Genomic DNA, 25959 nt, shown 5'->3' with positions numbered 1-25959 from the left:
CAATCAGACTCGTTTATTTGCACAGGAAGAGCTAAACTGAGAGCTTAGTGTTGTGGTGCAACTCAAACGTCGACTGCCAGGTGGCAACAGTTTGTTCTGCCTTTTTTCTGATGAAACAACAAGAATTTAGGATAACACCGGATGTCTTAGAAGTGCCTGGCTGGAGTTTTCCAATGAAATTCACTCTTAAAATAACAAAAGATAGTTTTTTTTTTAGTTTTTTTTTACTTTAAGCTAGAGCTTAATATTTACAACAGTTGTAATTCCACTTTGAACCAGTTGGGCAGAGGAGCAGGAAGCTGCTCTGTTACTTTTAAAATTGCATTTCTAGAAAGGTGAATTTAGCTTCTTCAGCTGTTGACGTACGTAGATTGACGATATTTAACATTTTTATAATCAGATGTTTACTAATATGACTATATTGGACCTATTTTGAGATGTAGAAATTTTTTAACACCCCACCCAAAAACAAACATTTTTTGCATTTCTTTAACTCATTCGCTGCCAGCCGTTTCCTGATCGGTAAAGGCCTTCGCTGCCAGCGTTTCTCACTGTTTTTACATTTTTTTTAAGAGTCACAGAACGTTGCATGCTAGGATTATGTCGACGCCAAAACAATCAAAATAAAGAGGAGACTCAACTCTTACATCAGGAAGAATCTGCTCGTTTCAAGCTTTATCCGTTCTTTCATAATCCGTTATTGAATTGTGATCGGCAGAAGCTTTTCCGTTTCGCTCCTCACTTTTTTTACAGCAGCGGCCCAAAACGATCTCCTAACACATGGATTTTTCTGCTTCCTGATCATGTGACGTATGCAGATGAAGATCAGCTTTAGAGCTGAGATGTTTGTTCTCACGGTGCAGGAGCTCGTTCTGACGCCCACACAGTAAAAAAATGCAAATGACGACTTTAGCCGTTATTGGCAGTGAATGAGATAAACACAGAAAACTGTTAACATGACAGTTTTGGCCCTCATCTTTAAAAGTTTGGACACCCCTGGTTTACAGTATCATGTCAACTTATTTCACCTATTCAGTGCATTTGTAAGGTCAGTTATGGGAAAATCAAAAAACATTAAAAGCAATGCAAAGTTAAGTTATATTTTTAACAACCAGCAGTGGGTGTGTTGTTTGTCTGTAAAACTGTCAATTTGTTTAGAGATCTCTAAACTCCTTGTGATAATGATTACTAAATACTTTATATTAATGAGTAACTAAGCCATGTTTGAACGCATGCAAAGTGCATGCACTTCACTATAAAACTATTAATAATGCTACTGGATAGGCAGAGAGACTGGGCAGGCCTATCAGGATCTGCTCTGGAGTGGTTCTCCTCTTTCTGAGCGTTCCTTCACTGTGGCCGTCTCCATGTTTAGGTCCTCCACCACCTCCATCACTCATGGTGTCCCACAAGGTTCTATGCTGGATTCTCTGCTTTTACTACTGTATCTTCTTCCTCTTCAGCACATTCTGAGCTAATTTAAAGGAATCTCCTACCATCCTTATGCAGATGATATCCAACTGTACATCTCTTTTAACCCTCTCAGGCTCAAAATACGTTTTTATAAAAGGACAAACAACTTAGTCCTTCAGGGGTACTTCTGAGTTTAAAAAAATGTTCATGAAATACGTATGTGGAATAACCAGGTAGGTAGGGTTTAACTGTTTCAAATCTGCAACGCCTTCCTCCAGAAGGTTAAGCCCCATGAGATGTCTAAGCTGCAGCTGTTGCACACCTGCTTAGACTCTATCAAAACCTGGATGGCTGGGAACTTTCTACAGCTGAATGAAGATAAGACTGAGATTTGAAATCAGTGATTTCCCTGTTTCCTATTCACTCTCTCTTTCTTTAAATTTTTAATCACAATTGTCTATTTTTGCTCATTTTAAACATATTTGTAATCATTTTCTAAAATCTTTATATTTAAAATGTTTTGTTTTTATGATGCGCCTCGTGATTTTTATATAGAGGCAGATTAGAAAAGATCTTTCTTTCTTTCTTTCTTTCTTTCTTTCTTTCTTTCTTTCTTTCTTTCTTTTTAAAGTTTACCAGTTAAGTATCAACAGCCAATAATGACTCCTTACCGACGGCACAGAGAGCTACCCATGGGTTTTCCCTCGGGTTGATGGTTTTGTCATAGGGCCTGTTGCCCCACATGTGTGCAGCACTGTTGACCAGCCAGGTGGCGTTAAGCACCATGGTGTACCTCAGGAGTCCAGGGACAAAGTAGCCCACAAGCAGGGACTCGCCCCAGAAATACCAGGGCACCAACGTGGGCACAAGGAAGCAAATGATTACCACAGAGAGCTTGTAGTGCCTGAAACAAAAGATTAAGACACATCTTCAGATCTCCTCTCACGTGATTTCATTTAAGGCAAAGCAAAACAGCTTTATTTATAGAGCACATTTTAAACACAGAGGCAATTCAATGTGCTTTACAATTACCAGGACATGATATGAAAACAACATAAAAACACAAATTAAAATACACACAAATGGAATTAGAGTTTAGAGCTAAAGGAGAAGACAAAGTCACAGTGCAGATTACAGTAGAGATGATGCATGATAAGAAACAATTAATTTAAAGGCTGATGAGTACATTAGAGTTTTTAGTTTTGTTATAAACATCTCTAGGGTTGGGGCAGATCTAAGGTCAAGGGGAAGCTGATTCCATATGTGAGTAGCAAAGTAACTAAGTGCATCTCCACCATGTTTTGTTCTGACCCGTGATTCTACCAGCTGATTGTTTCCAAGGGATCTCAGAGCCCTTTTGGGTGTATATACAGGAATGAGATCGGACATGCATTTTGGTCCCATGCCACTGAGTGATTTATAAACTAGTAGGAGCACTTTGAAATCTATTCTGTAGTTTACTGGTAACCAGTGTAGGGATCTAAGAACAGGAGTGATGTGCTTCGGTCTCTTAGTTCTTGTTAAGACTCTAGCAGCAGCATTCTGAACAAGCTGTAGTTGCTTCACAGCTTTTATGGAAAGACCAGTTAGGAGACCATTGCAATAGTCCAGCCGACTAGAAATAAAAGCATGAATAAGTTTCTCTAAGTCTGGTCTGGACATGAAACCTCTGACTCTTGATATTTGATGAAGGTGATAAAATGCTGATTTAGTTATAGCCTTAATATGTCCAGATAAGTTCAGGTCTGAGTCAATGATAACACCAAGATTTCTAACCTGGGTCTTTGTCTTTATTCCCCTGGAGTCTAGCTGAGCAATAACATCCATTCTCCCCTTCTTGTTGCCAAAGACAATAACTTCAGTCTTGTCTTTGTTTAATTGAAGGAAGTTTGTCTGCATCCAGTCATTTACTTGTTCTAGGCACTGGCAGAGTGAGTCCAGTGGACGGCAGTCACTAGGTGATAAGGCTAGAAAGATCTTAGTGTCATCAGCACAGCTATGAAAGGCTATGTGTTATTAAGTATGAGCTGACCCAGGTGGAGCTATAGAGTTTAAAGAGTAGTGGTCCTAGAATTGAGCCTTGGGGGACCCCAGATGTCATGGTGATCCGCTTTGGTTGGTAATCCCTAATAGAGACAATATAGCCCCTGTCTTTGAGATAGGATTGGAACCAGCCAAGCACTTTGCCTGATAGCCCCACCCAGTTTGTGAGTCTGTCCAGAAGGATGTTATGGTCCACGGTATTTAAAGCTGCACTGAGGACAAGCATCATCAGGACAGATGCTTTACCTGAATCAGTGTTGAGACGAATGTCATTTAATACCTTCATCAGTGCATTCTCAGTACTGTAGTGCTGTCTAAAGCCTGACTCAAGACTGTCCACAACATAATTTGACTCTAAATAATTGTTTATTTGGATCATTACAGACTTTTCAATGATTTTTCCAATCAAAGTGAGATTAGAGATCGGTCGGTAGTTGTTCAACACTGAGGGATCTAATTTCCTCTTCTTTCAATCAATCAAGCAATCAATCAATCAATCAATCAATCAATCAAAGCTTTATTTATAAAGCGCCTTAGGCAACCCTGTCAGGAAGCCCAAGAAGCTGAACATGGTACAGTAGAAGTACAAATATAGTGAATAAATCAAAAATAAAAGCAATTCAAAAATAAAAGCAAATTAAATTACTAAATACAAATTACAAAAAAAGGTGAAACATTCTAATACAGGACAGATGGGTAAAACAAGGGATAGAGTGAACCAATGAAAACTGTGAAAGAAATTCAACGTAAAAGAGGGCTGAATCAAACATATTTAGGAAACGCCAAGCGGAGAAGGTGTGTTTTTAGGCGACTCTTAAAGGCTGGCAGAGATGGGGACAGCCTAACTGAGGGTGGCAACTGGTTCCAGAGTGACGGTGCTAGCACTGAGAAAGCCCGGTCCCCGCGAGTACGACACCTAGAACGAGGGACAGTGAGCAGGCCTTGGTCAGAGGAGCGCAGAGCGCGTGATGGGGAATGTTTGTTCAGGAGAGTGGCCAGATAGGGGGGAGCACCACCCTGGAAGAAATTGTAAACAAAGACGAGGATTTTGAATTGTGCACGATAGCAAACCGGAAGCCAGTGCAGGGAGGCCAGAACCAGACTGATGTGGTCCCGTTTCCTGGTCCCAGTCAGGAACCTTGCTGCGCTGTTCTGCACAACCTGTGGGCGATGCAGTGATGACTGACACGACCCTGCATAAAGAAAGTTGCAGTAATCAAGCCTAGAAATAACAAATGCATGCAGTACTTGCTCCAGGTGGGCTCTTGACAGCATAGGCTTGATATTTGCAAGGCGTCTCAGGTGATATAAAATGGACTGGATCACTGAGTGGATGTGAGCCTCAAATGTAAGTCCAGCATCAATTTTCACTCCCAAACTGGTAGTAACTGGTTTTGAGTAGGGAGAAAGAGGGCCAAGATCAACATAACGATCCACATTACTGCTGTTGGGGTGAAAAACAATGATCTCTGTCTTTCCCTCATTCAGATGCAGATAGTTGGCCATTAGCCAAGACTTCACCTCGTTAATACAGGACACAAAGGACTGGATAGAGTGACCTTTCTCCTGACACAATGGAGAGTAAATCTGGCAATCGTCAGCATAGAGATGGAATGATAGGCCATGTTTACAAAAGATTGACCCCAGAGGTATCAGATAAATGGCAAACAAAAGAGGACCAAGGATCTATCCCTGCGGGACCCCCCAGCGGAGCCCCTCCCAAGAAGAAAAAACGTCACCCAGTTTAACGCAGAATGTCCTGTTGTGGAGATATGATCTAAACCAATCCAGAGCAGACCCTTTGATCCCAACCCATCGTTCCAAGCGATCGAGTAGAATAGCGTGGTCAACTGTGTCAAAGGCTGATGTCAGATCTAACAACAGAAGCACCACAGATGTTCCCTGATCTAGTGATAGATAGATATCATTTAAGACCCTCAGTAGAGCTGACTCTGTGCTATGGCCAGACCTGAACCCTGATTGAAAAACCTCAAACAGATCAGAGTCAGCTAAATGTGAGACCAGCTGCTGATAAACGACTTTCTCAAGCAGTTTTGATGTAAAAGGCAGGGTAGAGATAGGCCTGTAATTTGAGCACCAGGTTTCTTCAGGGTTTCTTTAGAAGGGGTTTCACAGCAGCAGTTTTCAGTGATTTGGGAAAAATTCCTAACATTAAAGAGCAGTTAACAATTTCCAGTACCTCAGCTTTTAGGCAACTAAAAACATTTTTAAAGAAGTTTGTAGGCAGGCTGTCCAGACAGCAAGTAGAGGAATTTAGGGTCTTTACCATGTCATTCAGTGTTTTAGTACTAATCAGGGTGAAAGTTGGCATTCTGGCCTGGTAGCTGCTGTGTGGCTGTGTCAGTGGTCTGTTTGTGTTTGTTGATTTAGAGCAGTTTCCCAAACTTATTTAGCCGTGCACCCCTGTCTATGTCCTGTTGTGATTATTAGTCAACGAATAATTTGTAAGCTTTACTTACTTTTTTGGATTCATCAATAAATTCGTAAATATGGAAATATTTACCGATTTATTACGTAATTAGGAAGTCCTTGGATGTCCTCGGGGCACCACCCCTTTTACAGGGGAACAATGAATCCACACCTCTTATCAATCTTGTCTAAACATTCCGTGAATCTTTAGCGAGCTGCAGTTAATTTATATCAACACAAACAAACTCACTTGAGACAAATGCTTAATTGGCAATAACATTTATTAACTAATATATTCACTTCAGCTCCTTCCAAAGTGTTAGCTAATTAATATCCACCAACTTATTTTATCAAATGAATAACAAGTAATTAAACAATGGAGCGATAATGTGAAATACTAATCTGATAGGTGGGGTAACAAAATGGAGGTAGTTGAAACAAAATGGCTGGTCCCTTTGTCTGAGGGAGCAAGGACCCGACCGCGTATGTGGAATGTGTGTGTCCTCCCAAACACTGAAAACCAGAATGTGTGTGTGTGTGTGTGTGTGTGTGTGTGTGTGTGTGTGTGTGTGCGTGCGTGGGCAACTTTCATTTTAAACTTCCGAAGCACATTCAATCACAGTAAAACTTAACAAACTTCAAAACCGCTTCACAAAGATCAATAAACAAAACAAAAGATCAATCATAAATGAAATATCTAATAGTTTGTCAGCCTGGCAACAGCATAAAACTTAAGATATCAGACAATGACAAAAACAAAATGGCTTACTCTTAAGATGATCCGATAGTGTTTTTGGTACGGGAAATAGAAAAACCCGATGTTACTTTGAAGCAGATCACACGGTTGACTGCTTGTTCTGAACTATAGGAGAACGGGAGAGGAAGATAGAAGAAAAAAAAGAGAAAAACTTGCAGGAGCAAAAACCGAAGCGTCCCTTGGTTTTCTTGGACGGATGATTTGACGTTTTTCCATTAATTCCAGCAGCTCGGCGTCCACACGCGTCCGGAGCCGTAGCAGCGAGCGGTCTCTTTGTGTCTAGCTTCAGCTGGTGTTTGAAGAGACGCTCGTTCTGCTACGGCTCCGGACACGACAAGAGGCCGAGCCGTGGTAAAGCAGTGGAAAACCATCACATCTGCTCAGCGCGATTGCCGAGGGACGCTTTGAATTCGTTCAGAGAAGATTTCCTCTTTTTTTCTCTCCCTTTCTCTTCCGTTTCTCTAATAAGTTCCGAACAAGCGATCACACCGCGCGATCTGCTTCAAAGTAACATCGGGTTTTTCCATTTCCCGTACCAAAAACGCCATCGGATCATCTTAAAAGTAAGCCGTTTTGTTTTTGTCGTTGTCTAATATCTTAAGTTTTATGCTGTGGCCAGGCTGACAAACTATTAGATATTTCATTTATGATTGATCTTTTGATTTGTTTATTGATCTTTGTGAAGCGGTTTTGAAGTTTTGTTTAAGTTACTGTGCATGGAAGTTTGCGCACATCACTGTTGAAAAGCTAAGCCCACTGTGTGTCTGTACTTGAGAAGACAAGCTGAAACACACACACACACACACAAACACACACACACACACACACACACACACACACACACACACACACACACACACACCACACACACACACACACACACACACACACACACACACACACACACACACACACACACACACACACACACACACACACACACACACACATTCCACAAGTGGTTTGATCCCAGGAGCCAGACAAAAGGAGTCAGCCATTTTGGGTTTTCAACTACCTCCATCTTGTTACCCCACCTATCAGATCATTATTTCACATTATCATTATTATTTCATAATTACTTGTTATTTGTTTGATAAAATAAGTTGGTTGATGTTGATTGGCTAAACACTTTAGAAGGAGCTGAAGTGAATATATTAGTTAATAAAGGTCATTGCCAATTAAGATTTTGTCTCAGGTGATTTGTTTGTGTTGATATAAAAATTAACTGCAGCTCGTTATGATTTCACGGAAAGTTTAGACAAGATTGATAAGAGGTGTGGATTCATTGTTCCCCTGTTAAAGGGGTGGTGCCCCAGAGGACATCCAAGGATTTCCTAATTACGTAATAAATCGGTAAATATTTCCATATTTACGAATTTATTGATGAATCCAAAAAAGTAAGTAAAGCTTACAAATTATTCGTTGACTAATAATCACAACAGTCCCGACCATGTCGACGCACCCCCCCCCCCCCCCCAGCCCCCACATCAGGGCATGGCTACACACACACACACACACATATATATATATATATATATATATATATATATATATATATATATATATATATATATCAGACGTCAAGCTAAACAGTCACTCGACAGACAGGGTTAAAAAAATGATCAACCTTTTTACCCATCACTTTCATTTTTTAAATAGTAATTAATAAACATTCAATACCATTACAATTTCCTTTGATTTAATTGTAAATAAATATTTAGAGTGCCCAGGTAGCACATCAACAATGCAATTTAGCGGTTTTCTTAACGTAGGAACATTTAACCTGTGCGGCCAGAGCTCTCTCCTTCCTTCTGCTCTATGTAAACCTGAACTGATCACCTACTTGTGCGTAATCAAATGTCTATAGGGGAAAGATGGAAAAGTTATAGCCATGAGGTTCACTTTTGCCTCAGACAGACTTATTGCTGTTTCATGGTGTGGCTGAATCTGCAATCCGCTGCCACGCAGACTGCAATAACAAATGCTGCAGTAACATGAGTTGTGGCCAGGCTCATGAGGAGTCACATGGCTGGAGCGGACTCGAATTTCTTAAGTCATCCCAAAATAGAAGCGCAGCGCAGTGCGGCGCAGCGCGGTGCGGCGCAACGCCGGAGTTTGCGCAGCGTGCGCTTATTGAATCTGTGTATGTATGTGTGTGTATGTGTATGTGTGCGGCACAGCTGCATGAGCCGCTCCAGACAATGCGTCTCATTATTGGCGTATTTAAACCAATGTTGTAAAATTACTTCTGCCCAGCCCAGATGGGCTCACATGTGCACCCGTGAGCCGTGGTTCCGCTGGAACGCGTCTGATCTCTGACAGACGCACTCTGAACTTCAGATCTTCAGTGCACTGTTAATAGCCTGCCATGTTTAGAATGCTGTCCCACAGTCAGTGTGCTAATACGATAATATAATAATGCTAAAATGCTCAGATGTGAATCATTTCTTGATTTATTTTGTTACATTCACAATGTTCTGTGTGCGAGGTTTACAATGTCAGAACACCTGCATGAGACAGGGTGTTAATTACAATCTGCCAGAATGACTCACCACCTTCAGATTCCTCCAAAATCGTTAAAAATGATCAAATACGGAACATATCTTGCTATTGAAGGCGTGCGCAGGCCAGAGCGCTGAAGCTCGGCGCATTATTATGAAGCTAGGGCACATGCGGAGGACACACACACACACACACACACACACACACACACACACACACACACACACACACACACACACACACACACACAAAAGCAAAATACTTGTTTTCAATTACATTTATTGGGCCCACTTACTTTTTCTTTGGCCCACCCGCAAATGAGTTTCTACGCTAATGGTGACATATGACAGACTTCTCTGAGCTCCGCAGTCATTACACTTTTCACCTCGAGCACCCCCTAGCGGCAGCCCTCGCACCCCCAGGGGTGTGCGCACCACACTTAGGGAATCCCTGATTTAGAGGAATGAATGGCTAATCTAATGTTTGTGATTTTTTTCATTGAAGAAGGATGCAAACTCATCACATTTGGTCTGAGATATGAAGTCCAGGGCTAACTGTGCTGGGAGATTAGTTAGCCTCTCGACAGTAGCAAACAGAAAGTGAGAATTGTTAATATTATCACTGATGACTTTTGAGAAAAATGCTTGTCTTGCCTTTTTTATCTCCATGTTATAAGTATGCAGCTGCATTTTCAAGGTTTGATAGTGAACTGGTAGATTACTTTTCCTGAATAAGCACTCTGCTTTTCCACATTGTCGTTTTTGATTAGTAACAGATCTAGAGAACCTCCATTGAGCTTTCTGTTTGCCTGAAATGAGTTTGACCTTTTCAGGTGCAATGGCATCAAGGACTTTAAGTGTTTTGGGACTTGTTCCTCCTCCCTGGTGGTAAGGCGTTTCCTGTTTCCTGTTTTCAGTGTTGCACTACATGTAGCTGTTTGGTGTTTGTGGCTTGCTAAAACTGATTTAATTTCTCTGTACTAGGATATCTGAGCTATTGTATCACATAAGCACGCTAAAACACATATTTTTTGTTGTTCCACCTAGCTTTTAGGGAACTATTTGAGTTTGCACGCAGTTTATTTGGTGTTTAACAGTTTGCTGTCCAATTATCTTAGCCTCAGCACGGCTATGGCTACTTCTGTCTCTGCTTCTCCGTCTCCCATCTCTTGCTCTCTGTGTCAGATGTTTAGTTACTCCTCTGCCTCCTTTAGTGATAATAGTACGTGTAATAAATGTAGCATTTTTGTAGCTTTGGAGGCGAGGGTGTCGGAATTGGAGGCCCGGCTCCGCGCTGTTGAAAAGCCTGTAAACAGCCGTAGCTACTTGGCTAGCGCGGGGCTAACTAGCTTAGAACCACCCCGTAGCGACCCTCCAGCAGAACCCGAGCAGCCTGGACCTCAGGCCGGCTGGGTGACGGTACGCAGGAAGCATAGAACTCAGCCCGTGGGCCACCACCAACCCGTCCACATTTCTAATAGATTTTCCCCGCTCAGTGACACACCCACTGACAAGCCGACTCTGATCGTTGGCAGCTCCATAGTCAGAAACGTGGCATTAGAGCGGGGGTGTCAAACTCAAATTCACACTGGGGCCGAAATGAAAATCTGGGACGAAGTCGCGGGCCAAACTTAATATTTTTTGAAAAAGGGACGGCAAATATGCGCATTTTCTTTATTAAAGTAGTGGTAATCCCCTGTCAGAGTCTTACTCCACCCACATTTCATATTTGAAAAATGCGGCCCAAAGAGGCGTTTCCTGTAAGACCGAGAAGGCGGAGCTACGACCGTGATTGACATACTGAAATTTGAATACAGATGGCGACGGAGAGCGACAGTAGCTCAGAGCAGTCATTCGAGGTGGAGGACTTTTCCCCACCTTCTTCCCCAGAGGATAGGGAGGAGGGCTTATTGGGGGAAGCAAGCGGTCCTGAACCGTATCTTTTTGAGCCACTAGCTCGTGAGTTGTCAGAGGCCCCTGGAGTCGAGCCAGCAGGAGTATCAAGGCATCTAATGGGTCCAGTCTCTGAGTGGTAAGTAGCTTTTAGCCACAGCTAGCTATATTTAGCTTAGCTAAAAGTAATTTTGTATGACTGCCTCAACAGGTGCACCTTTGGCCACTGCACATCATTGTCTGCCAGAGAAAATGTGTGCTGCAGAGAAACGCCCAAGGTATAAAAATAAAAGTACCCCACCATGAGAAAAGCATTCTGTAATGTACACATTTGTTACACAATCACTAACATCATACTAATATTGAACTCTTATAGCCCTGATATCAGTTGTTCTTTGTCATAGGTAATGCTCAGGTGTCAGCAGGTGGGTGTAACCTCCTGCATAACAGAGCATCCTGGTTTTGAGGCTGTTGCTCTGAATCCCTACGTGTTGCAGGCAGTTTATGGCACCTTTCTGCAACTCTATGGGGAGATGCAGGAGACTACGCTCAACAGGTAAGACAACTGTCAAAATAATTTTTTTATGAATACTTTATAACTCATACCACCTCTTTCTCAGCTGTTACAGACATCTGGCGTACCGGAATGTGGTCAGGTGGTGTTGGGGTTACCTGGGACAGCACGTTCGTGTTGTGATCCCATCATGCGCTGTCTCCAGAATAAGGCAGGAGTTCCCAGAAGACGGTGCATACAAAGGATTCCTCCCTCCTCTGAACTAATATATATTTTTTGGATTAAATAAATGTTATAATATATATTTCCTGTATTGATTCCTGTCCATAAAAAGCTGCATAAATCACAAAACGGTAAATGCACTTCTTTACACTTTGACATTATTTATATATACACACATATAGCCACACACTTTTCAAATGAGCTCTTACAACAGTAAGGTTCTAATTCGGGGTTAATTAATGCTGCTGTAACAAGTGAGTTTACACCTTGTGTGATTAATGAAGTCTAATCTAGAGCAGGTTCAATTAGGTAAAAATGAATGATAATTTAATAAATGTGATATATGTATTTATACAAATCAAAATATCAATATAATTGTATTTAAAATGACACAATTGCGCTTTAAAGATAACATTTATTATAGCTACTACTAAGACAACGTTAGATTACAATCTGATCATAACTTTCATGATTTTTGACAAAACTCTAAACCACAAGCACAGATTCTGGAGCCATGTGAGGATAGGTTGGGCCATCAGTGATGTTTCTTTGGTTCCTTAGACTGGAGGTAGCTTTCACTGTGATGACAAACGTGGAGATGGATCCCGGGAGCACAGGCTTTTCTGTAACAATATCAGGAGGCTCTGAGGAAAAAAGTAATATTAGTATGACTAGTATGACTTACAAAAGCAAGACTGGTGAGTTTTGTTATGTTACATACGGCCAAGATTTTCAAGTTGTATGGGAGCCACAGAGCAGAAAGGTTGTAGAGATCAATAGACATCTGGGAGGTGGACAGCATGAGTCACGAGTGGATGAGCATAAAGATCCATAATGACGACAGGTAACTCCTCTGTCGTACAGTGGTGTGCAGCCTGGCTGAGGAGGAGAAAAGGAAAAACCACACAGAGTAGAGTACTAACTAATAATTACAATCTCTTGTTGTGTAGCTCACCTTACGTGCACTTTAAAACCTGGACCTGTGCCTGCTCACAGCATCCCGTTTATCTGGTCTTTGGAACTGGGCACAGAGCGGTTCTGGAACCGGAATTTTGTCCGAGTACTCCTGATATGGGAGAGGATCCACCACCACAGAGTCGAACAGCAGATCTATAAGCTTGTGCACATATACTGGAAAAGGGTTTTCAGTATTACAATAGCTCTCCATGACCATCATTTTGGTTTTATCATACAATATATGACATACATGAGGTTGGATTGGTCTTCAGGGCTCTCACTGTGTAGTCTCCATGTTTGTACTTTGGGTACACTACAGCATATCTCAGCTCACCAGTTGCTGTTGCTGCATGTGAGCATGCTGCATTTTCATTATAGTGCATTGCAGCAATTTGTAATCTGAAATAATCAAATAAACAAACCATGTAGATTTTAGGCAAAATTCTACATTTCATTCTAAAATTTGAACAATTAGAGGCATTAATTTGAACATTTGTTGTATTCATTACCTAGACAGCATTCCTTTGAAGGAGAAGACTTGACTTTTTGGAGTAAATCTGATGATGAGACTGTGGAAAGCCTCCAAGGTGGATGTGTGGTACTGAGGGCTTATCTTCTCTACGTCCTTCACAAACCGTGGAGCTAACAGAATGGCAGTGAGCTTCTCACATGATGCTGTGCCTACGTAGAAAATGTTAATTACAAAAATTACAATTTGATCAACTTTAGAATGTTGCTATTATTTCATTGAGAAAAAGTTACCCATAGCTGACATTTTTAGATGACAAATGTATGAAAGAGTGACTAATAGTGCTGTAGACAGGTGTGGTCATTACTTATGGCATTTTAGTACATATTATGTCAATTATGGCTGTTCTGCCTAAAACCATGAGTTGTGTGGCACACTCTTCTGTTTAAATTTCTGCACAGCATTTTATTCTTAGTAATTAATTGCTGTTGGCCAAATGGTGGTGTGTGACCTTAGCAGCTACATGTGACGTCTGTAACTCTCATGCTCCAAAAATATTTCTCCATGTTGAAGGAGGTGAAGACAAATATTCTGTTGTGGGGTGACATGTTCTAAATGTAAATAAACCAAACAGTAAAGGCTCAGCTGTAATGAGTACATGCTACACTTACTTGGTTTGAGCCACTGTCTTGCCTGTTCTCCATCCAGAGGTGCATGCAGACAGCTAGGGAACAGGGCGTTGTCATGGCTGTGCACATTTTGGATGTGGTTGGCAACTGAAGTCCACTTTGCTACTGCCTCCTGTCCTGAGGAAGAACTGGATGCCGACCAGTAGAGGTGGTTCACCACACTTTGCTTCCACAGTCTCACATCCTGGGTCGTCTTTCTCTTCCCCAGCTCTTCGATTTTCTTACCAATTCCTGGAGAGCCAAACAGACCCACATTTAAAATAGAAAAAAAAAAATCCTGTAATATTCACTATATACATCCACAAAGATTACCTTTTCCCATGTGCCAGGGGTCAAAGTAGTGACTGATTTCCTTTTTTTCCTCCCGCAAATACTTCTGCACTCCTGTGTGGCGGTCAGTCACGACTTGCTGCACATCGACCCCCCTCTCCAAAAGTGTGCTCAGACTTCTCACAAATCCCTCCTTCTCCATTCGCACACTATTTCCAACTTCATTGCTCTGAAAATAAACATAATTCTCCATTGATCTGTGAATAATTAACCATGAAATGCATTGGAATCATCAGGTAATGTTGTACCTGTACAAGTTGGATATCAGTAACTTTGTTTCTTTTGAGATCCATCATGGTGTAGCTGCCATATTTGGCTGAGTGTCCTTCAAGAAATGCAAGTTATTACTTAATTTACATTTGATAGCAAAGGAATAAAATAAATAAATTTAAACGTATTCACCAGGTGAATCAGCTCGCATGTCACCACCAAGAGTCACAGGTCCAGATTCAGTAGCCTCCTGGATGATATCAGCTTGCTCTAGCTGCCACTGCCAGCTCACTGTTGGAATTAACAGCTTTGCCTGATGTCGAAAGAATGTCTGCTTGGACAGTCCCTGCACATTGAAGGCACCCAGGAACTAAAATATGAAAAGTTACGTCATGAAATGAGAGACGCACAGACCTTATCAAAACCAACCTAAACAGTTTTGGCCTATACCTTAGAAATCTGGCTAAATGATGAGCCTGTGAAAAGGACAGCAGCACAGAGCTGGAGGTTTCCTGCTGGGATGCTGTTCACCATGGGCTGACTGGACCACTCATTGTAGTGCTCACAGCATGAACACCGTTGTGTCACACGGAGCAGTGTGCCGACTGTTGTCGTGTTCACAACACAACGACCGGTACAAACGGGACACCTTCTGAACAGCCCCAGCAACTGTTTCTCATGAACAATGTACTTCTTGTCCTTTTGTGGATGGACCTCAGTGAAAGAGCTGTATAGAACACATACATTTATATATATGGTCATAACTAAAAAATTCTAAAATGTTATAATTTTTTTTTACCTTGAACAGTTCACTGAGCTTCCACTGTCATTGAGGTGGAAGCTGGGATCAACAACAGACACCTCATATCGTGGTCTTTTCAGGGGTGTGGACGCAGCTCTGGGACTTTGTGGAAGATGAATTTCCGTCACGGTCCCTGTGTCACAAGACACACTGCGGCTGTGAGCTTTAAACTGGGTGGCTATGTAAAATACAAAGAAGCAGCACATTTATAAATGTTTAAAAGAGCATAAAATCACGTGTAACAATAATCTGCAAAACAAATAAAAACTAGAAGGTAATAATAAAATGTTTACATAGAAGATTATTAAAAATAATTCACCTTTGCTACGTCGATAAGGCTTTACATGAGCCTGGACAAGTGCATTTTTGCAGATTACTAAATCAGTCTGACAGCCAACGTCTTGGGTAGATTTAGCCTGAAAAAAAAAATAGAAGCACATTGTTGTTGTTGTTTATAAAGTCAGATAATATACAAAAGAAACTGTCCGAAATATATATATATATATATATATATATATATATATATATATATATATATATATATATATATATATATAGGCGCTTTATGACATTCCTAGTGTGTGATCGTTATTATAACGTAAAAGTCAGTCACATATGATGTGAAGAACCTGAAATGCGACCTCCTGAACAGAATTCCTCACAGAACCGGGTTAGGCTTTGGTGTAAAGCTGGATTTCACGCTGTAATGATGTCTGTCAACTAGTGCTGCGTTAGAGCCACTGTTGCTGAATTACCGACTGACACAAAAACAACCCGGATTTTCTCCGAGCCTGACAGAAATAGTCATGTGGACCTTTTTGTCGGCCAGGGCTTCGAGAAATGTTCCGATTCGCCGCTGATTCTAACCTTACATCCCGTTCCACATTTTGTGAACTTGACAATTTAGCCCGAAGGCAGTGCAGGCTGATATTAGCTAAAGGAAGTGAACCACGTCTCTCAAACTTTGCATTTAGGTAGGGAATTGTCTTTAGAAGATGTTAAAACGTTTATTTAGCTTACTCACCTCAGACTGGAGCCCGCCATGGTGGGGGAGCAGAGTCGGTGGGCTGCATCTAATTCGTGGAAGAGCCACGGTGGGCACGGCCTCACTCTTCAAACGGAGACGTGCAGAATAACCCAGTTCAAACTCCATCATGTTGGCGAAGGAATCGCGGGTAAAATGCTGGTTGCAGACTACAGCACCAGGCGGGAGCTGACTGTTATCCTGTACACCGATTGCGCGCAACCACGCACTGGCGCCTAATTTCTAAGTCCAGTGGAAAGGAGTGCAACCCCACAGAGCTACCACAACCAACTACACTACACCTTTTAACCATACTAACACTATATGGAACACTAAACCCGAATTATTTTCCTAATAAAACTAACAGCTAAACACTAACTAAACTACAATATCTAACAGCCAAGCTGACACTAAATAAGTACTAACACGATATGGAACACTAAACCCGAACTACTTTCCTAGTAACACTAAAAGCCAAACACTAACTAAACTACAATATCTAACAGCCAAGCTAACACTAAATAAGTATTTATAACACTAAAAGCTATGCTAAAGACTATAATATGCTAATGCTATATGCTAATGCTGAACTACCGCTAACCGTCCGACACTCACTTGCAAATCCAACTCCCAACTCGCCACAAGGCGTGGCCGAGACTCTCCTTGCTTTTATAACTTTGGCACAAGAGCTGCTACGTAGTACTCTACTGGTTTACGTAGTATCTTACTCTTTAGCCATTGGCTAAAATTTATTCAAAATGTGTCAAATTCTATGTTTTAAGCTGAAGGTGGCGCATTACTGTGGTTTTTAGGCTGAATATTTAATTTTTAAAGAAAATGCACCAAAATACTAAAATAATGAATACACACATTTAAAACACTATTAGACACTCATTTATACAGTTCATCAGCAAAAAAAAGTTAATTTAGACGTTACTTGCTCTTTAACATATATGCAATTTTGAACCTTTTAATTTGGAAACAAACTTACTTTTGCATTAACACTGAATGTGCAATATTCAAATTACACACAAGCAAGTCAGTTTTAAATAAAATGCATCAGTGGTATTCATTACTTGTGGTATCCAGGGGAGTTGTAGTCTTTGCGGTAAAATCAGCCAGTGGGTCAGTTTTAATATATTTTTGACATTTATCTCGCGGGCCACATAAAAATGCTCCGTGGGCTGCACCTAGCCCGCGGGCCTTGTGTCTGACACATGTGCATTAGAGGCTCCAGCAACCATAGTTAAATGTTTACCTGGGGCCAGAGCGGGCGACATTAAATCTTATCTGAAACTGCTGGCTAAGGAGAAGCGTAAATACAGTAAGACTGTTATTCACGGAGGTCACTAAAATTAATGTTGCTTCGGTGTGTAAGTTTGCCAAAACAATGTCGGACTCCGTAATTTTCTCTGTCCCCCTGCCTGATCGGACCAGTGACAACATGTTTAGCTGCATGCTGTCCTTCAACCGCTGGTTGTCTAGGTGGTGTCCTGAAAACAACGTGGACTACATTGATAATTGGAAAACTTTTTGGGGAAATCCTGGTCTGATGCGAAGAGACGACATCCATCCCTCTTTGGATGGAGCAGCTCTTCTTTCTAGGAACATGGCCAGTTTTATTAGTCCTCCATGACAACCCAGGGTCCAGACCAGGAAGCAGAGTCGTAGTTTAACACACACCTCTGCAGCTTCTGTACTGTTACCCACCCACTACCCCATAGAGACAGTGTCCTGCCCACGGCCAAAATTACACAGATTAAATATCAGGCTTAATAAAGCAAATCATGGAAATCTCATAAATATTAGAACAAATTCAACTGAGCAGAAAACTAGAAAAATTAAATGTGGGTTGTTGAACATTAGATCCATTTTTTCTAAGACTTTGTTAGTTAATGACTTGATTTGTGATAATCAGATCTCTTTGTTCTCACAGAATCCTGGCTGCAGCAAGAGGACTATGTTAGCTTAAATGAGTCGACTCCTTCACATTATTTAAATCATCATATTGCTCGAAGTACAGGGCGAGGAGGAGGAGTAGCAACCATTTTTCATTCGGACTTATTAATCAGTCCCTTACCAATTAATAGCTACAGTTCGTTCGAACATCTTATTCTTAGTTTTCCTAATCCAGATTGCAAAACTGTGAAACCACTCTTGTTTGTAGTTTTATATCGTCCACCAGGCCCTAACTCTGAGTTTTTGGACTAGATCTCAGATTTTTTTATCTGATTTGGTGCTAAATACTGATAAGGTCATTGTAGTGGGGGATTTTAATATTCATGTGGACATTGAAAATGATAGCCTCAATGTAGCCTTTAGTAATATCTTACTCAATTGGTTTTACTCAAAGAACACATAGCTCCACCCACTCCTGCCATCATACATTGGACCTTGTGCTGAGTTATGGTATAGAGTGTGAGGAAATAACGATCTTTCCACATAATCCAGTCCTCTTGGACCACTTTCTGATAACTTTTGAGTTTTTTTATAACTGAGTTCTCGAGACATGAAAGTAAATTTCACTATAGTCGGTCTCTATCTGATAACGCTGTTGAATCTTTTAAATCAACTGTTCCATCTTTACTGTCCTCAGCATCTCAGAGGAACGTAACAGAGGGCAATATTTTCATTTCTAGCCCCTCACAAATTGATGCCTTAGTTCATAATGTTACTTCATCTTTACGTGTGGCATTAGATGATGTTGCCCCTTTAAAAAAGAAGATAATTAGGGACAGGAAGTTGGCTCCCTGGTTTAATTCTCATTTACAAGCTTTAAAACAAAACTCTAGAAAATTGGAGAGAACATGGCGCTCTACGCACCATGAGGAGGCCTACCTATCCTGGAAAAATAGTCTTGTGCTTTATAAAAATAAGCTTCCACAAACTAGAACGCTTATTTCTCAGCGTTAATTGAGGAGAATAAGAATCCTGAATTTCTTTTCAGTACAGTTACCAAACTTACACAGAATAATAGCTCTGAGCCATCTATTCCCTTAGCCCTCAGCAGTAATGACTTAATGGGATTTTTCACAAGTAAAATTTATTCTATTAGAAACAAAATCTTTAGCATCCTCCCTAATGCAATTTCTTCTTCCTCAGTAAGTGAGGCAGCATCAGAGGTAACTGTAGAACCTCATCTGTGTTTGAACCGTTTTGATCCAGTTGAGCTTTCAGAGTTATCAAAAATATTAGCTTCATCTAAACCTTCCACTTGCATTTTAGATCCAATCCCAACCAAATTATTTAAAGATGCATTTCCTTTGGTTACTGCCCCCATTCTAGATATAATCAATCTATCCTTAGTAAATGGATATGTACCACAGGATTTTAAGGTTGCTGTAATCAAACCTTCACTTAAGAAGCCTTCTCTGGATCCAGATGACCCAATTAATTATAAACCAATATCTAACCTTCCATTTTTATCCAAAGTCCTGGAGAAAATAGTGGCCATCCAAGTATATGAGCATTTAAACACTAATGAGCTGTTTCAGGAATTTCAGTCTGGTTTTAGAGAGTATCACTGCACTGAAACTGCATTAGTGAGAGTTACAAATGATATTCTCATGGCCTCAGATAAGAATCTTGTGTCTGTTCTAGTCTTGTTAGATCTCAGTGCTGCCTTTGACACAGTTGATTACAATGCTCTTGTAGAAAGGCTTGAACATGTTGTAGGGATCAAAGGAACAGCATTAGGCTGGTTTAAATCCTACCTGTCTGACAGATTTCATTTTGTAAATGTACATGACAAAGCATCTTCATATTCCAGGGTTACTTGTGGAGTACCACAGGGTTCAATGCTTGGACCAATTCTTTTTACTATATTGTAACGTGAGGAAATATGAGTTTTCTGTCACAATGGTGGTGTTGGACGCAGCTGGGTCATAGCTGGGTCGCTGAGAACTTTCACCCACAGATTAAGACCTGAACGCCAGCGAGTCTGGGAGGAAACCATAACATCTGCCACCTGCAGTCTACCAGAAGATGTGTTTACATGAGTTGTACCCAGACCAAGTCAAAACATAAAGTTTAAACTTCGTTTTCGTGATTTTAATGTTAAAATAACCATTATCATTTTGCTCATTATAAATGTGTTTAATCAAATGAATGACTAGTATGCTTTGGGGTAATTATAATGGATTAATGAATCCACACTTAAGTAGATAATGTTGAATGTGTGGTACTGACCTTCACACTCAAGCACACAAACATTCACACACACCCACACACATCTGCCCACAGTAAACTCCAGACACATTTGATGACGCACATGTTTTGCTTTGAGAAGAGAGGTTATTGGTAAGTTTTCAGTCTTATAGTTCAGTTCGTGTTGGACAACGGGAAAGAACAGACCTGAAAACCAAAGGGGGGGCAGAGCCTGTTGGCTCGTTCTTCCCCCCTTTCACGCTGTTTCTGCCAAGCCAGGCAGAATAGCTGAATCGCGACTTCTAACGAAGACTCATTACCGAGTCTTTTGATTTCTGAGTGAATTAACTTAAGAAAGCGCATCGATAAAACGCTCTACCATCCACGTGTACCGAGGGCAACTCTGGACCGGTTCCGTTCGACACCTACGTCTCCTGTCAGCCGCCGGTGTCATCTGGATGAACCACAACATCCTCCACGGCCCGGATCCGAAAGAGGGTCCACAAGAGTTCGGTGAGACAGAGCACGGTTTTAGCGTTTGATGCAGTTCTCTGATAAGACCTAAGTTTATCCAAACCATCACTTCACTCAGACACCTGTTTCTTCCTGAAGCAAAATCAGACTCACACACGCATTCATGTCACAACATTCTCAATCTTCATAAATTCACCAGAAGGTCTATTTGAGCAAGAACAGCATATAAACTGTTAAAAGATTGTCCCACAAAGTTGCCAATGTGATTGTTATTTCCTGTTTGTCAATTTTCAAAATCATTAGTTTAATTTGAAGAATTAAAACTGTTAATCCTTCAAACTTGTTTCCTCATTGAACTGAAACACAGACACTCAGATATTATCGGCAGTTTATGGATGAAAACAACCTTTGAGTCTTCTGAACAATATAAAATTTGGTTATTGATTTATTAAAATTAATATTCCGAATTAATACGTAGCATGGTTTCTCTTTCATAAAAGAGAATAAATCCATAACGCTACATTTAATGGCGAGCGTATCCAGTCTTCTATATCTGCGATATGTCTGATTTCTTACATCTAAAAGCTACAAACAACGCTTTTCTCTGTGTTTCACTTTGATGTCTTATTTTGAAAAACCGGAAATTGTTCCGCTGAAGTCACTCTTCCGGGAGACGTCCGGGTGATAACTTGACGGGGAAGATCTCCGATCTCAAATTGACCGCAAATTACAGACCTAACTTTGATTTATCCCATCTTCGCCTTCGGAGCGAACGTGTGAGTTGTGCTTTTGACTCCATTCTGTCCATTTTGACGCGCCGCCGCGTCTCTAGTCTAACCTCAGGTCGGAAAGCTACGTTTCCGCTCTGACCATTGCTGGGTGAGCTACCGTGAGCAGCTTATCCTCAGTTCCTAAAATTATCACTAAATTCTCCGAACCTCAGAACCGAGACTAAATTCTCGGACACCTTTCGTCTCAGTGTGTTGACACTGTGGGCGAGCTATTGTGGAAAATATCTCCATTGCATGGGTGACTTATAGAAACAATCTGAACGGAATGCCCGTAGGCACCTACTGTTGCTTGATTGCACGGTAAACGTCGTAAGCCGGGTTATGGCCGTCACGCGTTACTGCATTCAGATTGCGTACGTTTTTTGAAGTCCGTATTACAAGCGGGGCGAGATGCCTACTTGTTAATCGGGAAAATTTAAGTCTGGTCGCTACAGACAAAGAACGCTAGACCTGGCTGGAGAGCTAAGCTAGCACCACAGTTAGACAAAAAGGGAACGCGTCCCGTTAGATTGTCATACCATTTCTGACACAGTCAGTCTGTGTCCTCACAAAACCCGCATTGGCGGTGGTTCTTGTAAATCGCTACGGTGTGTAGAATCTACATTTTGCTACGTTTGTCCGTCTGATAGCATCTCGGCAGCATAGGGTTTATTATTTTTTTTTATTTTTTATTTTGGACCGGTGATCGGGTCGGCTTTCACAGCCTCCGTTGCTCGGTTCCATGCCTTTTTCTTCCATCTTGTGAAGTTGTGTGTATTCATTTCTCTATCAACAATTCCTTGTTTTACCCTGTGTCATAAAGTTAAGTAGGCTACGGACAGTCCTTGTTTGTGTGAGACATATTAAGGAATCTGCCCGGAGTTTTACGTCGGCTCAGAAGGTAAAAACGCGAGTTGCTCTGAACTTAATGGGAGATGGACGAGACACGACAAAATCTTTCTTGCACTGTTACACCTGGTGTAAGGTGGTGCCAATGTGATTGTTATTTCCTGTTTGTCAATTTTCAAAATCATTAGTTTAATTTGAAGAATTAAAACTGTTAATCCTTCAAACTTGTTTCCTCATTGAACTGAAACACAGACACTCAGATATTATCGGCAGTTTATGGATGAAAACAACCTTTGAGTCTTCTGAACAATATAAAATTTGGTTATTGATTTATTAAAATTAATATTCCGAATTAATACGTAGCATGGTTTCTCTTTCATAAAAGAGAATAAATCCATAACGCTACAATATATATGCTCCCAATTGGTAAAACCATTAGATAGCATGGGACAAACTTTCACTGTTATGCTGACGATACTCAGTAATATCTATCCATTAACCCTAAACCTAATCGCTTTGGTAGATTACAGGCTTGTCTTGAGGACATAAAAAATTGGATGACTCTAAACTTTTTGCTTTTAAATCAAGACAAGACGGAAGTTCTCATCTTTGGACCAGAAATCCAGAAAAGGAAATTGCTTAGTCAATCACCTGACCTGAATGGCATTAAATTAGTCTCCGGAAACAAAGTAAGGAACCTTGGTGTTATTTTTTACCAGGACATGTCATTCAAATCTCAGGTTAATCAGGTTTGTAGGATTTCCTTTTTCCACCTTTGGAACATTGCTAAGATTAGAAGCATCCTTTCCAGGAGTGATGTTGAAAAACCAGTTCATGCATTTATGACATCAAGACTGGATTACTGTAATTCATTACTCTCAGGAAGTCCACAGAATGTAGTTAAAAGTCTTCAGCTTGTCCAAAATGCTGCAGCTAGAGTTCTGATGAGAATTAAAAAGAGAGATCATATCTCTCCTGTCTTCGCTTCCGTACATTGGCTACCTGTTAAATTCAGAATAGATTTTAAGATCATTCTTCTCACATATAAAGCTCTTAATAATCAAGCTCCATCATACATTAGTGATCTGATTGTTCCATACGTTCCTAACCGAGCACTTCGCTCCCAGACTGCAGGTTTACTGGTGGTTCCCAGAATATCTAAAATTAGGATGGGAGGCAGATATTTTAGTTATCAGGCTCCTCTCCTGTGGAACCAGCTCCCAGTGTAAGTCTGTGAGGCAGACACCTTGTCTACTTTTAAGAATAGGCTCAACACATTTTCATTAGATAGGGCTTATGGTTAAAATCTGATGTTAGCCTAAAACTGGACAAGTGGGGGGGAGAGGGAGGTGGAGTGTACAGTTGGTATAGACGGCTCTCCCTTGCCCTGCCTCCAACATGCCTCCATCTAAAAAGGCTTGGTTATCCAGAGTTATCTCTGTAGTTATGCTGCTATAGGCTTAGACTGCTGGAGGATACACTGACCACTTTTCACACTCTTCTACTTTCTTCTACAATCTGCTCTTTAACTGTATTATTCACTGCTACTTCAGCTATTAACCTTTTTTTTTTCTAAGTGTTTTTCTCCCCAGAGTAAGCTACAATGATTTTCTGCTGAGCTGTTGTGGCCTCATGGAGGGGGCCATCGTCTAGCACACTGCTGCTAACCACTAAAACATTCTCCCTCTCCTGATAATAACTTTTTGCTTTCCTTGACATTGGATGTGCTACTACTAGTTTACCCGTTTAATTATAGATTCACTGGGATAAATACAATAAAGTTTATCTCTCGCCAAACAGAATATTTACTAAGCAATCACGGTGTAACCATGGACACATTGCTTGGTGTGTGTGTGTGTGTGTGTGTGTGTGTGTGTGTGTGTGTGTGTGTGTGTGTGTGTGTGTGTGTGTGTGTGTGTGTGTGTGTGTGTGTGTGTGTGTGTGTGTCTGCTCTGTCTTCTCGATCCTCAGTGAGTCGTGGTGGATGGCTGCTTATACTGAGCCAGGATCCTCTGGAGGTTTCTTCCTGTTAAAAGGGAGTTTTCCTCTCCACAGTCGCTAAATGCTTGTTTAGCATGAGGATTGCTGTTGGGTTCCTTATATAGGAAACTTTTTTTTTTCTGATTGGCTTAATGAACTGACCTGAATTGCAATGTTTATTATGTGAAGTGCCTTGAGATGACTTGTCGTGATTTGGCGCTATATAAATAAAATTGAATTGAATTGAAGCTGGCTAAGAGTGAATCATTGCAGCTGGATGTTGGATGTGTTAATAAGTTCATCTGTTTGGTAAAAGCTGAAGCAGTGTGATCACCTATGTACCTTTTTTTGCGAACAACTGTAGTTTGAAGTGCAGCAGGTGAGATTGATATCTCAGAGAAAACACAGAAATGATCAGATAGGCCCACATCTTTAACAACAATGTTTGACACATCAACGTCTCTAGTTAAGATTAGGTCGAGAGTGTGGCCCAGTTCGTGTGTTTGAGCATGGACATTTTGTTTAGGTCATACAACTCAAGCATATCAAGAAATTGTTCTGCTGATTTGCTGGTAGCATTATCAACATAAATATTAAAGTCACCACTTATGATAAGGTGTGCGTAATCTATAGTGATGACAGAAAGGAGCTTAGTAAAATTGTCTATGAGAGTTCTAGGAGGCCCTGGTGGTCTATAAATGACAAGTGCTAATATCTTGGGTGTACCTTTAACTTCGAAGCAGAGATATTCAAAGGAGTCATAGTAAGAGCACACTAACTGTTTACACATTAATGTGTCTCTAAAGATAGAAGCAACACCTCCCCCCCTCTTGTCAGGATGAAGCAAATTCAGTGATGTAAAATTTGGGGGGAGGCGTCAAAGAGAACTGGTGTACAGGTACTATCAGATGACCAAATTTCTGTCAGGAAGATGGCATCAAGATTGTGAGGAGATGAGATCTTTTACTAGAAATGACTTATTACCGAGATATCTAACATTTAGTATAGCCAGCTTCATTGATGTAACTGGAGGACATTGAGCTGAATTCGGTTGATAAGGAACTGCTATCATGTATCTAGGATTATGTGCTCAAGAAGGCACTTTCAGCCTTGCAGAGATTATGACACAAACAGGCAAAGTTAAGATTTCGTCAGGTCCACATTTGTTCTGGAAACATTTATTAGTGTTGTCTTTTCCAAAATCTGGACCCAGCAATCCTCAGACAGAAGAACTAGACAGTTCTCCAGGGGTGATGGAGTGAGTGAGATAACATGTGGACAGTGGGCTGGGGGGGGGTGAGATTAGGTGGATAGGGAAGTGGAAATCTGACTCGTCTCACAGATGGATAGGGACTCACGGTGGCCCCGGCAAGCAGAGGAGGGAGGAGGAAGGGAGTAGAGCGGTTTGTGGTTTAAAGGTCTACTTTACTCATAACTTTAACACATTTGCAGGTGTCTCTAGAAGGAATTCCTTCTGTCATTCTCT

General features: G+C 41.0%; 3 protein-coding genes across 5 annotated transcripts in view; 1 reads left to right on the top strand and 2 right to left on the bottom strand.

Moving 5' to 3' along the window:
- LOC139062104 (acyl-CoA desaturase-like) overlaps window positions 1-25959 on the bottom strand; it is a 33204-nt gene that overhangs the window by 4336 nt on the left and 2909 nt on the right. The window contains exon 5 of one of the 2 annotated variants that reach the window (XM_070542513.1): window positions 2085-2317. In XM_070542513.1, the coding sequence (XP_070398614.1) occupies window positions 2085-2317 (233 nt within the window). Of the gene's footprint in view, window positions 1-2084; window positions 2318-3890; window positions 4650-25959 lie in introns of those variants that run through there. The other variant, XM_070542514.1, reaches the window with a different exon arrangement.
- On the top strand, window positions 9350-11855 carry LOC139061978 (P2X purinoceptor 7-like). Its single transcript, XM_070541988.1, has 4 exons — window positions 9350-11176; window positions 11249-11315; window positions 11442-11593; window positions 11658-11855. The coding sequence occupies exons 1-4, from the start codon at window positions 10962-10964 to the stop codon at window positions 11815-11817; spliced, it is 594 nt and encodes a 197-aa protein (XP_070398089.1). The 5' UTR covers window positions 9350-10961; the 3' UTR covers window positions 11818-11855.
- Window positions 12132-15729, bottom strand: LOC129162415 (uncharacterized). Of its 2 annotated transcripts, XR_011515590.1 has the most exons (12): window positions 15550-15729; window positions 15228-15408; window positions 14879-15155; window positions 14621-14798; window positions 14467-14543; window positions 14201-14387; window positions 13871-14119; window positions 13240-13411; window positions 12981-13129; window positions 12729-12904; window positions 12495-12652; window positions 12132-12417 (listed from the first exon to the last, which is right to left on the bottom strand). XR_011515590.1 is itself a non-coding variant. In XM_070541987.1 (11 exons), exons 1-10 carry the CDS (start codon window positions 15668-15670, stop codon window positions 12741-12743), a joined length of 1755 nt encoding a protein of 584 aa, XP_070398088.1. In that variant the 5' UTR covers window positions 15671-15729; the 3' UTR covers window positions 12132-12652; window positions 12729-12740. The 2 variants fall into 2 exon arrangements, 1 of the variants encoding a protein (XP_070398088.1); XM_070541987.1 differs by having other exon boundaries at window positions 12132-12652.

This window comes from Nothobranchius furzeri, chromosome 12 (genome assembly GCF_043380555.1).
Source record: "Nothobranchius furzeri strain GRZ-AD chromosome 12, NfurGRZ-RIMD1, whole genome shotgun sequence".
NCBI lineage: Eukaryota > Metazoa > Chordata > Actinopteri > Cyprinodontiformes > Nothobranchiidae > Nothobranchius > Nothobranchius furzeri.
This window is presented reverse-complemented; position numbering and strand designations above follow the sequence as displayed.

What these genes read in the sequence shown, in the direction of transcription:
- LOC139061978 (XM_070541988.1), top strand. Translation starts at nt 10,962, where the DNA reads ATGGCGACGGAGAGCGACAGTAGCTCAGAGCAGTCATTCGAGGTGGAG. An exon ending in GCTGCAGAGAAACGCCCAAG is followed by an intron (nt 11,316 to 11,441) that starts GTATAAAAATAA and finishes TCTTTGTCATAG; the next exon opens with GTAATGCTCAGGTGTCAGCA. An exon ending in CAGGAGACTACGCTCAACAG is followed by an intron (nt 11,594 to 11,657) that starts GTAAGACAACTG and finishes CCTCTTTCTCAG; the next exon opens with CTGTTACAGACATCTGGCGT.
- LOC129162415 (XM_070541987.1), bottom strand. Translation starts at nt 15,670, where the DNA reads ATGTGCTTCTATTTTTTTTTTCAGGCTAAATCTACCCAAGACGTTGGC. An exon ending in CATGCGAGCTGATTCACCTG is followed by an intron (nt 14,544 to 14,620) that starts GTGAATACGTTT and finishes CATTTCTTGAAG; the next exon opens with GACACTCAGCCAAATATGGC. An exon ending in CCCCTGGCACATGGGAAAAG is followed by an intron (nt 14,120 to 14,200) that starts GTAATCTTTGTG and finishes TTGGCTCTCCAG; the next exon opens with GAATTGGTAAGAAAATCGAA.